The 15,721-nt window shown below is 44.5% G+C and overlaps 1 protein-coding gene across 3 annotated transcripts in view; it reads right to left on the bottom strand.

Annotated features, from left to right (window-relative positions):
• NDP (NDP, norrin cystine knot growth factor) overlaps positions 1 to 14,190 on the bottom strand; it is a 20,573-nt gene extending 6,383 nt beyond the window's left edge. Inside the window, exons 1-3 of one of the 3 annotated variants that reach the window (XM_021407317.1) lie at positions 13,992 to 14,190; positions 12,954 to 13,069; positions 2,506 to 2,860 (exon numbers count right to left, since the gene is read on the bottom strand). In XM_021407317.1, the coding sequence (XP_021262992.1) occupies positions 2,506 to 2,679 (174 nt within the window). In that variant the 5' untranslated portion in view covers positions 2,680 to 2,860; positions 12,954 to 13,069; positions 13,992 to 14,190. Of the gene's footprint in view, positions 1 to 2,505; positions 2,861 to 10,901; positions 10,963 to 12,953; positions 13,410 to 13,991 lie in introns of those variants that run through there. The other 2 variants (XM_021407320.1, XM_021407331.1) reach the window with 2 other exon arrangements.

Here is a 15,721-nt window from a genome sequence, read left to right as displayed (position 1 = left end):
CCTTCCTTCCTTCCTTCCTTCCTTCCCTTCCTTCCTTCCTTCCTTCCCTTCCTGCCTCTCATTCTTTCTTCAGAAAACCAATCCTCTATGTGATGCCTGTAGCAGCCAGACTTTTAACACAAACCTGGAGGGCAGTGATGATGATGACAGGGGAAGGAAAGCAACTACAGAGTGAAAGGGTTTTGTTCTGGTTTGCAGAATCATCACATCCAAGCCATTGAGCAAAAAAAACAACAGAATCCTGGAAAGGTGCAACTGCAGCTCCAGGTCACGTGAACTCAGGCTTCACCTCATACACTGATCCTAAAAGCCTCCACCATGAGACATGGATGAGGCACCAAAGCCCATGAGTTGTGTAGGAAGCAGTACCCTTAGTATGTAAAAAACAAATAAACAAGCAAACAAAACAGCAGCAGGGTGAGGCAGATGGCTCTGGGGATGCGGAAGCATGTGAATCTGTGAGGGTGGGTGTGGAAAGGCACCGGTCTTGGGGACAGGAATGGCTGGCCACCACGGTGGCTGCTGGAGAGCCAGCAGTGATGTAGGGCCAAGCAGAGGCAAAGCCATGCTGTGGGAATTCACTGCAGCCAGGGAACGGAAATGGGTTGGTGACAGCCCACAAGAGAAGAGAAACTGGGACATGGGAGCCTTTGGCCCTGTCTGGAGAAGCCCCATCCCTCTTGCTCCAGGGCTGAATAGCCAGAGGTCAGGCTAGGACCCATTGTGTTCATCCTCTTGTTGGAGGCAGTGTGCCAGGGCAGTTATACTTTCAGTAATGCTGGATGCTTTCCATATGGGAAGAAATCTAGTATGGGCTAAAATCAGGAAAAAACATCTTCTGAATCACAAGTAATATATGCCTTTGTTGTTTGAATTCAAGAGCAGTAGGACAAAAACCCCTGATCTCACGCTGCTGTGGATCAGATGTAAATATGCACAGCATGTCAGGCAGCACTGGTAAGTGACCAATGTTAGGGAGACCCAAGCATGGCTGTCCCACATGCCCATTTTGGAGGCTGTCTGCTTCCCCAGCAAGCAGAGAGTGAGCAAGACCTGCAGATGAATCATTTAACCATAGAATCACTGATTGAGTTGGAGAGACCTCAAAGTCCACCCAGCCCCAAGACTCTGCCTTGAGCTGGGCTGCCACCCACCAGACCAGGCTGCGCAGGACACATTCAACCTGGCCTTGAGCAACTCCAGGATGGTGCCCAGCCTCTGCCACAGTCTCTCTCTGCAACCCTGGGGCATTAAGCTGGGATAATTTTCTGGTGGTGCTTCTCTCTGTGCTTTATTTTACATTTTACGGCCCGCTGCTGCTAGTGGTATTACCTTATGCCCATGCTGAATCTGAGAAGGAAATAGTTCACTCTGTGTACAAAGGCATTCAGGTGGTGAAAGAGTCAGCCAGCACAGCTCTTCTTGGCTCACTAATGCTCTCAGGCTCACTGTGGCTGGGCTTTGCTCCTATACCACAGCCAGCCTTTCTGCCCTAACCCCCCCCTCCAGCTGCTCTTGTTACATGTCACAGCTGGTAGAAGTGCTGGCATGGGCTGCTGCTCCTCTTCATTAACTCAGGGACCTGGGTGTGTGAGGCAAATCCCTTCCTGAGGAACAGTAGAATGGCCAATGTGGAGACTGCACATCTGCATATATACTGGCTTTGTTTGAAGCAAATGATGACAAGATAAATGGGACCAGCAAGGATTTTTGCATTGTTTCTCCCTGTTCTTTTTCTCTATGCAATGAAATAAATGACTGTAGGCTACATCTGTGGACTACTAGACAGCTTTGGCACTAGATTTTTCGGGCTTGAAATCTCAAGGGAAGGGCAAGCTTGTGTTCCCTTCTGTCAAGCCCTAAGGTAAATATTCAGTTGGCATTTTGTATGAAAACAAAAGCTTTGAAACTGAAGGGAAGACAAATCAACAGTGTTTTTCGCATTCTCATTTAGTTACAACTTCACTGCTCGATTCTTTGTCTCAGCGCTTGATCTCACAAGTTACAAGTTTGCACACTCAAATTAAAAGTTCACTTGCAAGAGGGGCTAACTGGGATAGAATCACAGAAGGGTTTGGGTTGGAAGGGATCTCAAAGCCCAGCCAGCCCCAACCCCTGCTGTGGGCAGGGCTGTCTCCCACCAGCTCAGGCTGCTCAGGGCTCCACTCAACCTGGCCTTGAGCGCCTCCAGGGATGGAGCAGCCACAGCTGCTCACAGGGATTCTCACAGGGATGACCTACTCTTTTGAATGCCCCTGTCTCCTTAGCATTGGCAGCTAAGCCCTGAGAGTGCTCCTTTGAATCTCCTCATTTACTGCATGTTTATCTGTGTATTTCTCCTTTCAAAAAGATGAAGAAGAAAGAATCAAGAGACTTCCTCTCCAGCTGACGTGTACACTCAGATGCCTCTACCTCCGCGTATATCTGTGTTTGGGTTGCAAGGAATGCAACTGACACAAAATGACTCCTTTTAACACTCCTCCTGCAGGGGAACAGAGCTCTTACCTTTGAGCTGCACTTGTACAGGGGGTGACTGATGGAGTCCACATAGTGATGCCTCATGCAGCGGCTGGGATCAGTGTCGATCATGAAGGAACTGTCTGGTTTGCTGTCCGTGTCTCCCATCATGGCCAGGAGTGAGAGCATGGAAATCGAAGCTGCGAGTACATGACTTCCCATTGTTGAGGAACTTCACTGTGATAACAGCAGAGGGAGGTAGAGGATTAAAAAAACTCCAAGTACCGGGAGCCAGTTCCTCTCCAGGAAAGTGAAAAGTCTGGTTTAAGTCTCTTAGTTGTCATTCTTCGTCTGGAGTTAGAGTTTGCTGAGATTGTAATCCATCAGAGAATCTCCCGTGTAACTGGAATAAAAACACCATAAATCACAATCCTGACCAAAAACAGCTCTGAAGAAAAACAGACATAAATAATAATAAGGCTCGTAGGATTTTTGCTTGCCAAAATACACTCTCTGAGAGAGCATCATTCCCACAGTAGGTACGACACGCGGCGCTAGGAAGGAGAAGTGTTACTTTAAGCATTGCTCCATCATTTTTACCACGGAGAACCTTTTAACTTTTCATACCACAGGTGCTGCAGCACCCGTCTTGTTCACTCAGCAGTGTCCCTTATGGGTTCCCCTCAAAACCGGTGATGGGTAACACATCAGAGCTTGCTGCAAATGAGAAGGACTGTGTATTCACTCGAAGTGTAAAAAGCACATTTAGAGTAAGAGCCAGGCTCCCTCCTGCCTTACAAAAGGGAATTTCCCAGACAGCAAATGGAAAGGAGGGAGGCAGGCTGGGCTCCTGTGGGGACAAGGGACACAGCTGATCCCAGCCCGGGCACAAGCAGTGCAGTCCCTGCTTTTTAATTAACAAATTAAAGAACAGGATCTGAAAAACACATCATATTCCATAATATCCAAGTGCATCCCAGCTGTCAACTGGGGAAAAGATAGATCTGCAGGTGGAGTCACACAGATTGCCATTCAGCCACCTGGGTTTGTGGCATGTTGGAGACCAGGAGGGATCCCTCAAAACCTGGCTCAAAACAACCCTGAAACCCTCCCCAGGAGGACATCTCCCTGGGATGCCCATGGTTGTAGTCTTAAATGGGTGATTTAACTTTGCTTTTTCTACAAACAGCTACAGTGTGAAAGAGCTGTGAATTACCCAAGAGCATAACCTGGTGGAGCAAAGAGCAGTTTTCAATACAGCTAAAAGTGTGAGGCCTTTCTGAAGAAAATTATGACAAAAAAGTTCACTGCTCATGCAGAAATGCTCCCCAAAGCTTCTTGCCTATTTAAAGAGATGCCATGTGCCCTTACTGCCTTGCACAAGCCTCATTCAAAACAGCTTTGTGCTTTGCTGACAATACTGTAAGACGACAGATACTCCTCTCTCGAACAGCCTGAAACGGCGAGGCCTGCCCACCAGAGTGCTCAGTGATTTGTGTACTGCTTTATAGCTCGCTCCAACACTTTTGCAAGAGGAGCACATAGCAGCAATAAACACTTCCAGAGCTCATCCAAGCTGGGAGTCGAGACTTGTCGGGCAAGGTCTCATGCTGGGAAGAAATGTATGTAATTAGGGATGATCTCTGTGTTAGACATTTTTGAAAGCCTTTTTTGGGTTCAAACTATTGTTCATGTGCCTAAATAGAGAAGGAAAATTTATGTGACTGTATTTAACTGACAGTATATTTTTTTCCCAGAGTCTGATATATGACCTGCTGTACTTAGCCATAGAAGTCCTAGAAGTCCTTTCTGTAAGCAACTGTCCTACAGCGGATGTGGCATTGAAAAAATACTATGCCTTCTCAGTACAAGTAGCTTAAGCAACACTAAACACGGGATCTCAGATACGTTTGTTCACACTCTCCTTCACCTCAACAAATATTCCTCCAAACAATTCAGCAAGACAAGATGGAAACCTCTCTGTCATGGGAGCTGGGACAGAGCCCTCCACAGAAGCAAGACTGTGGTTCACAGAGATGCTGTCCAAACATGAGCTAACAGGAGGACTGATGCACTTTTTTGTGTTTAACCTTTTACCTACTTTCCCATTCTTCTTTCTAAAGAGGCTGACCAAAACACTCTGCTTGGCAAGGTCTCTCTCCAGCATAGCTAACCAGTGTTACACACCCAGCAACTCCTTCTCTGTCCAAGTAAATTTACTTGATATTGGACAATCTCATCTCATTTATCGCTATGTCCAGGGATCCCCATTTCCTACTCTCTCTGTCCCACTCTTCTTTTTTTTTCTATATCTTTCTATGGTTTTGATCAGTATGATTTAATACAGTGAGAGAAATCTGGCGTCCTGGCTCAGCTTTCAAAGGCTTATCTCTCTAGTTTGCTTCAGGAAATAATTGGATGACACAGAGTCTGCCTCACAAAAACACTGTGAGAAAGTTGAAAAGAAGCAGGGGAAAATGTGAGAAAAGGAAAGCGTCTGTACCTTCTTTAGGATGAGCACAGCACAAAATCTGCACAAAAAGTCTTAGCAGACTCTTAGTCTTTTAAATTTTCCCTGATATTTTCCTGGCAAAGAAATGTAGTTTGGTAACAAAAGTCCAAAAGAAGACAAGCAGAGTGTTTCATTTGATAGTAAAAAAGAGGCCATCTTTCTGTCTTTTGTGACCCATCTTTCATGAAAAAGCTGTGATCTGTTGTTGATGGACATACTGGCAAAAAGAGCATGTTGGAATTGGAGGCAGGACTGCAAACAGCACAGGGATATTTGCACCTCCAGTACCTACTGTCATATCTATGTGAAGTGTAAACATACATTTCTCAAGTACATATATCATATATTCTTGAGCTATGTGGAAAAATATATATCCCTCTAAGGAATATTTAGACATACAGAAGTTAGTGTGAACTTGGACCAGAGGTAAAACATTTTTTTCATTGGTTCTAAAAGGTCTAAATATTTTCACTCAGGTACATCATCATGGCACAACATTCCCATTCCCAGATAAAACTGTGCAATATGATTTCATTTCAAATTAGCACTCAAATTTTTTTTTATTTTTAAAAAATCATTCTTTTTTTGAAATACAGCCTGAAATTATAAAATCCTACATGTTACGTGGCATCGGGAATTACATCTGCCTGTCCTTCAGTCCCAAAGCAGAAGTACACCTCTAATCATTAATTGTTATAGGTGCACATAAGATGATATTTTCTCTTTTAAATCATTTAGCACATAACCACTTTTTTTGGTCAAAATCAACAATTTCAGATCAATTTTTTTTTATTTTGTTTGAGCTGTCTTTCTCCCAGTTTCTTCTAATCTGAAAAATTGTGGTGAGCAGTCAATCTGCCAAGCTAAGAAAGAGGAAGATGAAATGCTTCTGTTTTACAGCATCCCATAAAGAAGAAGATGCAATGTTGACTACATGTTCATAGGCTGAAAATTGGCTACAAAAATATTTGGCTAAAGAATGAATGAAAATCACTGCTTCTCATTCTTTCAGAATTCATTGATATGAGCATTATGTGTTGTTAATAATAGGCTTACAGAGCACTTTCCCTAAAACTGCCTTTTAGGAACTCATCTGGATATACCATGCTAAATTACAGCTGTCATTCAAAACTGCTACAACTGTGATCTAAAAGCTGCAGGGAAAAATAGAAGTCATCCCAAAGCCAGACCATGCAAACATGTAATCTAAGACTGCTCTACAGGTTAATATTGGGGCAGAGTTAAGGTTATCTTACCAACTTTGTGTTATCATTACCTGCTCTTTAATGGAATGTTTGAAATAAAGATTTTTTTTTAATCACAGTCTCAATATAATTTAAAGAGCAGAGGAGGCTAAGATTTTTGGTTTGCTCCAAGAACAGAAGAAAAATTCCATCATCTGGAATTATTTAGTCAGTTGCTTTGAGAGAGCATAAACAGAAATTCTCTTTTGCTATGTATCTTGGAAAAAATCAAAAACCGAGGAATTCTCCAAAGGTCTATTGGATCTGCTCAGCTTTTACCCTGGAAGATAGGAAGGGAGAAACGGAAAACCTCATTTCTGGTGTACTTCCACTTAGCTGTTCCCTGCTCATGAGCCTGAGAATTAGGCATGCACGTATGTTCAGCTTGGCCTTCATTTGCAGAATATTTTCTGTTCTTAGGACTCCTGCTTTATGATGATGGTGCAGTTCAATTCACTCAGTGTCTTTTATGATCCAGAGGTTGCCAAAATCCAGTTGGAGCAGCAGTGTGTATATATTACTAAGCCCGGCCTTGCGTGTTATGCATATTTAGTAAACACAATTACTTGGAACCTGCCATGTGGTTCCCTCATTCTCAATTAGTTATGTAAACAGAAAAGTTATAAGACTATTCAGTTTCTCCAAAATCCAGCCCTAAAAAAAGTGTTACTAAATGTGCGTGTGTGTGTTTAGATTACTGCTGCTGTTCTGAGAAAAACGACACAGATTTCTTTATGAGGGCAAAGTGGATTTTCTGGTAACTTTGTCATATCTGGACAAAATTAGATCAGAAGAGTTGAGATTTGGGGCATCTGCACTCTGCTAAGATCTGAACTGGAACTGTGCTATGCGGTGGTCAGCAGGGCAAGGGAAGTGATTGTACACCCCTGCTCTGCCCTTGTGAGGCCCCACCTGGCGTACTACATTCAGGCCTGGGGCCCCCAGCACAAGGAGTGGAGCTGTTGGAGAGGGTCCAGAGGAGGGCACAAAGATGCTGAGCAGGCAGGAGCACCTCTCCTGTGAAGAAAGGTTGAGTGAGCTGGGCTTGTTCAGCCTAAAGAAGAGAAGGCTCTGGGTAGTCTTCATTGTGGCCTTCCAGTGCTTAAAGTGGGCCTAGAGGAAAGCTGAGGAGGGAGTATCTATCAGGGAATGTAGTGCTAGGACAAGGGATAATGAAAAGAAGGTAGATTTAGATTAGACATTAGGCAGAAATTCTTTACCCAGAGAGTGGTGAGGCCCTGCACAGGCTGCCCAGAGAAGCTGTGAGTGCCCCATCCCTGGAGGCAGGCTGGATGGGGCTTTGGGTAGCCTGGTCTAGTGGAAGGTATCCCTGGCCACAGCAGGAGAGTTGGAACTGGGTGATCTTTAAGGTCCCTTCCAATCCAAGACATTCTATGATTCCACTGTTATGATTTGTTCTGCAGGGTTAAGCTCTTCACTGCCATGAAAAGGGCCATGAAGGGAGATGGGGATGGGGGATGGGGATGAGCAACCATGTGCAGCAGGTACATTACATGATCTGCTCCTAGGCCTCCTCCAGGCTCCACAGCACTTTGATGGATTCCAGGCCATGCCAACTTCCACACTTTTCCCAGGAACTGCTTTGGTAACATTATTGTGGGACAAAATCATAGATGTGATCATTTGAGCAATTTAATAGAACTGTTTATCTTGTAGTAGAGACAACCTAACATGCTCTGCCTGATCCTGCTTGCTGTCAGCTCGGAGACTTTATAAGATCCTGTGTATGCTTTAGCTTTGTTAATAAATGTGCTTTTCTTCTCATTGTGTTATTACACTGGAGCCATCTTCCACTAATGAAGTTGTTGGCCTGCTATATATGCATTCAAAATGCTTTTGTATTTTGTGACCATTGCATTGTTAGAAAAATGTCTCCACGCAGCACTCAGACAGATTTCTTCTCTCTGTTTTGCCACAGAGGTGGCAAAGTGGCTATGCTGTGGCCATTGGCCTGGGAAGTGAGCCCACGGGGACCCTGAGGGTCTTAGCCTCACACATCTTAGGGATGTGTGTGCCCACAACATAAAAGCAGTGCAGCTCTGTGAAATTCAATAAGAAAAGGCCTGGAGGTTCCTGGCTACCAGCATGAGAAAGAAAGGAAATAACAAAAAGGAAAACAGAATAAATCATAGAATCATAGAGTGGCTTAGGTTGGAAGAGACCCCATCACCCATCCAGTTGCAACTCCCTTGCCATGGGCAGGGTTGCCACCCACAAGGTCAGGCTGCCTAGGGCCTTATTCAACCTGGCCTTGAACACCTCAGGGATGGGGCATACATAACAGGCTCAGAAGAAGGGACTTGAGCCTCTTTGTCTGGATGTCCATAGGAATGAAGCACATCTTCTGGTCTTACTGAGGGCTGCTCCGCTCCATGGCCTGCCAGTCAGCAGCTGCAGAGCATTGCCCCATAAAACCCAAGAAGAGAAAATGAACAGCTCTGGACAGCCAGAAATGTCAGACACACTAGTGGAGAAATGCCTACATTTCATTTTCTGCTCTGAAGCTTCGCTAATGTGTTAGTATTTCTGGAGAATAATACGTGTGCCGGTAAGCAGACTTAAAAAAAAAATAGCATAGGAAGACCATGGTAATTCATGAGAAACAATAAGTCAGTAATTGCAGCACATGCAAAGGAAGAACTCATGGTTGCTGATGGCCCTGGAGCAGGGAGCTCTGGTGGCTGCTGTGCAGGGCCCCACAAGTGGGGGCACGGTGGGGGGACCAGGAGCATGAGATGGAACAATTCCAGCTGAACGGCACTCGAGCAAGCAGAGTTTCGCTCCCCTTTTGAAGTTTCCAAGTGTGTTTTCAGTCTTCCAGGTAGCTGAGAGGGGGGAGAACTACCAGTGCTGCTGGGCAGTTGAAATAACAACGTCTAGTGGGTGCTGCAGGCTGGCGCCCAGCCAGCAGACAGGCAGGGACAAAAATGGAGAATGGTTTTTAATACACTTGCAAAGAATAGCTACTAGTAGACAAAAGAGTGCTTGTATTTTTATTCTTTCTTTTTGCTGTCTCTAGGAAACTTTAAATAGATTGATTAGAGGCACGCATAGGATCTGTCTTTAATGAGCCCCAGAGCAGGCAGAACTGTTTAATGGCAAGGTGATGCCAGCCTTGGATTCTTTCTTCAATCTTGTGTCTTACAGCAGTCCTGATCTTGAGTTGGGGATGGAAACAGGGAAGAATCCATCTTTGCACTTGCTCATCCAGTGCTGAATGGCATTGCCCCTTGAGTCCAGAGCCAAGCTGTATACGAGAGGCTCCCAGCCCTCCCAGCAGGAAACCAGCAGGGTGGAGGCCACTGGGCACAAGCAAATATTCCCAGCTGAGCATTAGCTATAGGATCTGCTTCAGTAATTACCTCTGTGTTAGTCTTATGACCCAACATAAGGTAAAATGACTCTTGGCCAAATTACAAGTTGCTGAGAGGTCTAGGGCATTCGGGCATGTGTTCTCTTACCTGTTGGAGTGTGCTACAAAACTGTGGACGTTTCTGGTTCTCTGGCTTTCATTATGCTACTTGCCTGATGATTAGAGATTACTTTAATGCATTTACTGAAGAACTGTAGTTATCACTAGATGCAGGAATGAGTTTCTTATTCTTTAACATTAAGCAAAGTCATAATTGCCACCAGGACCAGCAGTGTACTACGCATGCTGGAGATAGCCCATGACCGAAATAAATGTTCCCTGCAGCAAAATCCTCTCTTCTTTTATAGACAGGCGGAGTTCAGACTAACATCCATGCACCTCGATTAATTACAGAACCTAAACATTTGGCTCGTGGTCGCAATTTTATGTCATCTAACAGCATTCCCCTAGGTCCCACTGTCTTTGAGCTGTGCTGCTATGACAGTAATGCGATTGTCACTGCCATGGTATGCTTAACCTTTGCCAAACCAGAGCTAAGGCATTAACTCAGATCTTCAACTCACATGTCTTAAAGGGCAATGTAACCTGTGCTGCCTGCACTCTGCTGAACAGACATCTGCAGCCCCGTAACAATGAGCATGAAAATGTGACAAGAGTGAACCATAACAATGATTGATGCAGGTAGAAAAATAACAAAGAGAAGCTGAAGAATAGCAATGCAGTGGAATTCCTGGGAGCGCTGTCTCCATGGCTTCAGCAGCCAAATGTTGGGACACCAGAAGAAAGGCTGGAATTGCCCATGGTAGGAGGGATCTCTGTGAAATTCACACAGTGAAATTCCAGCAAAGGGAACAAGAACTGATGGTGTATGAAAGTGGTAGTGCCACTGCTACCCGGGTAATGGTCTGAATTAGATTATGTGAAAAAAGAAGGAATATATAGACCGCCAGCTGCTCAAAGGCTTACTACAACCTTGCTTTTATTGTTCGGCTAAGTTAGAGGTGGGGCATCAGAAGGATTCCATGCATACCACTGCTGAGAAATTTTAATATGTTCCACACTGACACATATAAAAAGGAAATAACAGCTGATCATATCCAGCAGAGACAGCAGCATCTCTTCGTATGCCTGCAGCAAAGTGTGGGCAAAGTGGGGTGCTCTTGGTCAGAGACAGACAGCTGAGCTAACCCAGCAGCAATTCAGTATTTCTCTTGCCAATAAGCTGGTGAGAGGGCTGTTGAGTAGGAAGCAAGGAAAGAGCAGGAAAAAAGGTGAAGCGGGCACGGCTACTCACCCCATCCCAAGATATCAGGGTGTGGGGAAGGGCAAGGAGTGGAGACGCTGCATGTTGAACACTGATGAAAAGAAACACGTGTTTACACAACTCACAGCGATCCAATGGAACAAGATATCACAGAGGGCAAAAGTTGAGCAGGGCTCAGCAAAAGGACTCGATATGTATGGGAGGGTTGCAGTCTGAAGGGTTTTATTTTTAAAGAGTTTTGGGAAGGGCTGCATGAGAGCTCAGTTGATGGGGCTAGGGAAAAATCCTTCATGGCAGCAAGTTCCCCCATTGCTGCCTGCCCCAGGGTCTCTGTGCTCTGCTTTGATGTGGCCGCTTCCAGCCACGCTCAAGAGGTGATTACTCAAATAACAGGGCACTGTGGTGCAGGCTCACGTAGCAAACCTTTTCCAAATCTCAGAGAGGCAAGTGACTCCTGGTACTCAGCAGGACATTAGAGGCAGAGGAACTTGTTCTATTTGTAGTATAATTATCTGATAGTTGTAATTGTAGTTACAATAGTGGTGGCTGGGAGAAACAGGATCTTTTTAAAATTCTACTTTTCATTAAATAAGCAATCTTCCAGACTTGTTGCAAAAACATATGTCTCAGTGACTTCACACAAGCTTTGCACCATAGGTCTTCAGCTCCCTCCCAGGTCCAAGAACAACCTTGGTGACTTCCTAGTGCATCCGGCAGCAGACATATTGGGAAGGGGATAGCAGCAGCCTCAGGGAAATGGGGAATGAACTTGACTCCACAAGAGATTTCTGTAAAAAAGTCACTGTAGGCATTGGCACCAGCCTGCAAGAAGGTGGTTCACCTCCCAACTACCCTGGCAAAAGATATTGCAGCACTGGCAGCTCAAACAAACGAGCATACATGTGCTGCCCAAGCCTCTATGGCATGGGAGGTGTTGTTCTGCTGGGATCAATGGCTGTTGCTGAGAACAGCCACACTTTGGTGGCTACCTGGGGCACTGCTACAGCTGACTCTACACAAGGCTGTCCATAACAAGTTTGTAATTGGAAGAAGCAGTGGTAGCCTCTAATTATATCCCTTAACTAAATCAAATTTCTTCCTATTATGTAAGTTGGAAACATCTTCTATTCCTTCCCCATTTGCTTTTAAATGGAAAATCTTAAAGTATCTTTTTATACCAGTATTACAAATAAGATTGCATAGCTCCAGCATGAATAATGTCAAGGTACAAGTCACATTGGTAACCTCTGATTCAAGCTGAGTAATTACTCATTAAATAGTTCTATTTAAGTCAAGGGAATTATTCATGTGCATAACTGCTCACAGATATGAGTAAGGTCCCACAGTCTGGGCAAGACTGAGCATCATTAGCAATTCAATAGGAAAAAGAAAAGAGGTCCTAAAACATAGATTTTCTTTGGTGGAAGGACAAATAACCACAGCACTGTGATTATTGTATCCACATTGCACCAGATATATGGGTTGCATCCAATAGGAAATAATTTTACAGCGAGAAACTGATTTGAAATGAATTTGTACCCACTGGTGGTTTTAAATAATCATTTAATAGAATCATAGAATAACCTGAGTTGGAAAGTACCCATAAGGATCATAAGTATGCAGAGTCCTCACCTCCCAGCGACGAGGACAGTCACAAAACCTTAGAATCTGTAACGTTTACCAATAAAAAAAATTTGTTTTTTCATCTCTAAAGAGCTGCAGAAACTTTAGCAAGTCACTTGTCATGCCATCAGTCAGAGGTAGAAACAAATAGGATGTATTATGGGGACACGGTGGGAGAAATTTAAATCAGCTTAAGGGGTAGGATAAGAAATCTGCCTGACAGTCCCACAGGAGTCAGTGCACACACACTGCCTTGCAAAATCGTATCTGTCACAAGAAAATTATCGCCTCAAACACACATTCAGCTTGAGTCGCTGACACTGGAACGTTTAGTTAATGCAGCACAAACTGAGACTGCTCTTCACATGGTTTGTCTTTGTTACTCGGTTTTTTTTTTTTTTTTTTTTTTTTTGCTACTCAACCCATTAATTTGGACTTTTATAGGTTGAATTCTCTTACCTGAGTCTCAGCAGAGAGACGGGGCTTTCCTCCTCGGCGGGGATCTCTCAGGGCACTATCCACTCCTGAGGACTGTACTTACGCTGCCTCATAACAGCAAAACCCTTCCTTTCTCCCTGAGAGACAGAGAACAGCCATGCTTGTCCCCTGACACCGCTGCACAGCGACACGATGCCCCGGCACGCCGGGATTTCAGGGTGCCGAGAGCCTCCCCGTCCCGCAGCGGGCGGCCGGGGGTTCCGCGCAGCATCCTCCCGCCCCAGCGACCGCCCGCACGGCCACACGCACGGCGCGTCGTGCCGAGGGCCGGCTACCTACTAAATATACCCTGCGGGGCTACAGCAAAGGCAAACGCCACGGCTTCCCTCACAGGCTTCAGCCAATCAAGGATGGGTATGAAATCTAGCTTAATCCATAGCCAGTGCTGTCCAGTCTGTAGTAAAGCTTCCCAGAAGTTTGGAAAAATAATGACGTGCAAATTAAGGGTGCTCCCACAGAGCGTGACACACTAAGCTAGAAATAAATACTGCCTGTTGTTTTTAATTATTCTGAGTGCTCCAGCAGATGACTGGCAAGAGAAGGATGTGCAGAAGTAGCAATAAAAGCAAACAGCTCAGTTTTAAAGTAGCAGGCTTGCCTGCATCCATAGAGCCCTACTGCAGTGGGACATAGCCAGTGATGGCGATAGCAGCAAACGGGACAGCACCCAGCTCGTCCATTCACTCCAAGCCATACAGTGACAGCCAGCACAGAGACGCAAACAGGAACCCAGCACACTCACAAAAATAGAAGTTTAAGCAAGTTGCTCAGACTGTGCTACCTCTCTGCTTGCTTACAGGCATCTTTCAGGCAGAAGGCAGATCTAAAGACACAAGGATAAGGAGGCAGGTACTAGAGCTGTGCCCAGTCTACAGTATCACATTTTATTTAAAAGCCAGCACACAGAGAACGTGTGTTTGTCAGATAAAGGGACTAAGTGTTCAGTTTAAGCCCATGAAACACTCAAAACCTGGAGGAAACTCTTCTTTGTGTGCTTACCTTCAGCAAATGCTCTGCTCCTTCCTTCCCTCCAGCTCTTCGGAGAGCTAAAAAGAGGTCCTGTTACTTCCAAATGCTTTTGTTCTTCTGTCCCTCTGTCACATGGTTTGCCTTTTATATTTGCAACACACAAAAGTTAGGGCTGTTTAAGAGAGAGGGAGAGAGAGGGAGAGAGAATGTCAAATGGAAAAGTGCCATTGCAGTCATATATCAATCAGGGCAGCGGCGGCAGCAGCTCACTGGCAAATGGGAATTCCACAGAAATGCAAAGCTCTTGTTATCTGAGAAATCACAAAACACTACCAGTCAAGCTCCCCTCTGCAGGGACTTCTTATTATTGGCAAGCCAGGGAATGGAAGGAAATGTAGGCTTTTGTTGTTGTTGTTATTGTTTCAGATCTGGAGAGATGTATGCAAGGGCATATGTAAGACAGTGGAATACAAGTCCTGAATAAAATTCCATTCTAAATAAATGTGCTGTGTGCAAGACAAAGCAAACCACTGTGCAGTGAGGTAATTAGAGCTAAGAAAATAATCTGAAAATAATAATTAAAATATTTTATATATATTTGCGCTAGGAAAATATCCATAAGGAAACTGCTTTTTCACTGGGTTACTCATTAATCTCTTTTTTTTTCTGAGAATTTTTTTTAGATTTTATGTAAACTGTGATTGATCTCAGATATCCTAAATTCAAGCTGTGCTGCTTTACTGCAATTGGTCACTTAAATCATCTGACATTCTCAGGCCTCCCAGTTGAGTAAGAAGACAAGCGTTTTCTGTATCAATATTTGTGTGCAAATCTGCAATTCAGGCACTTCAAATGATCTGCCCCAAAATTCTGAAATTTCTCTCAAATAGACCCTCCTGTGCTCTCAGAGGCTGAGTTACTTAAGATGTCGAGCTAACATTCTTTCTTCTCTATCCACTTTCCTCTGTAGAATGTCAACGTTTGAAAATGCTTTCCTTCAAACCTTTTACACAAATATTGTCTTTTATACAAAAATGAGTGCCCTGGAAGGCTGGCAGACTCCATCCAGTGGAGAAACCTACTTACAACGAGAGCATCCCAAACACTTTTGCCTGTGCATGGCTCTGGATGCACTGAACCTCTTTTTTGGCTCCCACAGTGGAGCATTTTTTCCTTCCCTTTGGAGTGCCCCCTAGTCATCCCGAGGCAGCACGGAACACAAGGAAGAACAGACCTTAGCTGGTTAATTAAAAAATAGGCGACATAGCTGGCCATTCACAAGCTGGATCTGTTCAGAGGCACTGGCCAGCAGATGGACGGGGTCCTGTGTCGATTGTGTTTGAACTCTAAAGGAAAGTTGGTATTTGATGGATGATGTTATTAACTAAATGTCTTATGTAGTATTAGATCAAAGAACAGATGGAAATTATGCCTTAAAAATAGAATAATCTAAAAGAGGAATGGCTTGTAGATGAGTAAGCATCATGGAAACAATAAAGGAGACATTCTTTGGCTTGCCTTGCTGCAGAGCCAGGTTTGGCTAACAGGATAAAAAATTGATCCACTTAGGATCAGATCACTCAGATCCTTGGGACATGAGTTTTCCTGAACATTTTCCTCTCATATTCAGTGCTTACATTTTTTTGCCTCTTTAGGCAACCCTGGGCTTTTCTCACCAACCATGTCTGTATGGGCTCTCTGCCTCCTTTGTCATAGTCACCCAGTGTGGATGATGGCAGAGCTCACCATGATCTTCACTT

Source organism: Numida meleagris, chromosome 1, assembly GCF_002078875.1.
Source record: "Numida meleagris isolate 19003 breed g44 Domestic line chromosome 1, NumMel1.0, whole genome shotgun sequence".
NCBI lineage: Eukaryota > Metazoa > Chordata > Aves > Galliformes > Numididae > Numida > Numida meleagris.
Note: the sequence above shows the minus strand (reverse complement) of the source record. Positions and strands in the feature narration are given on the sequence as shown.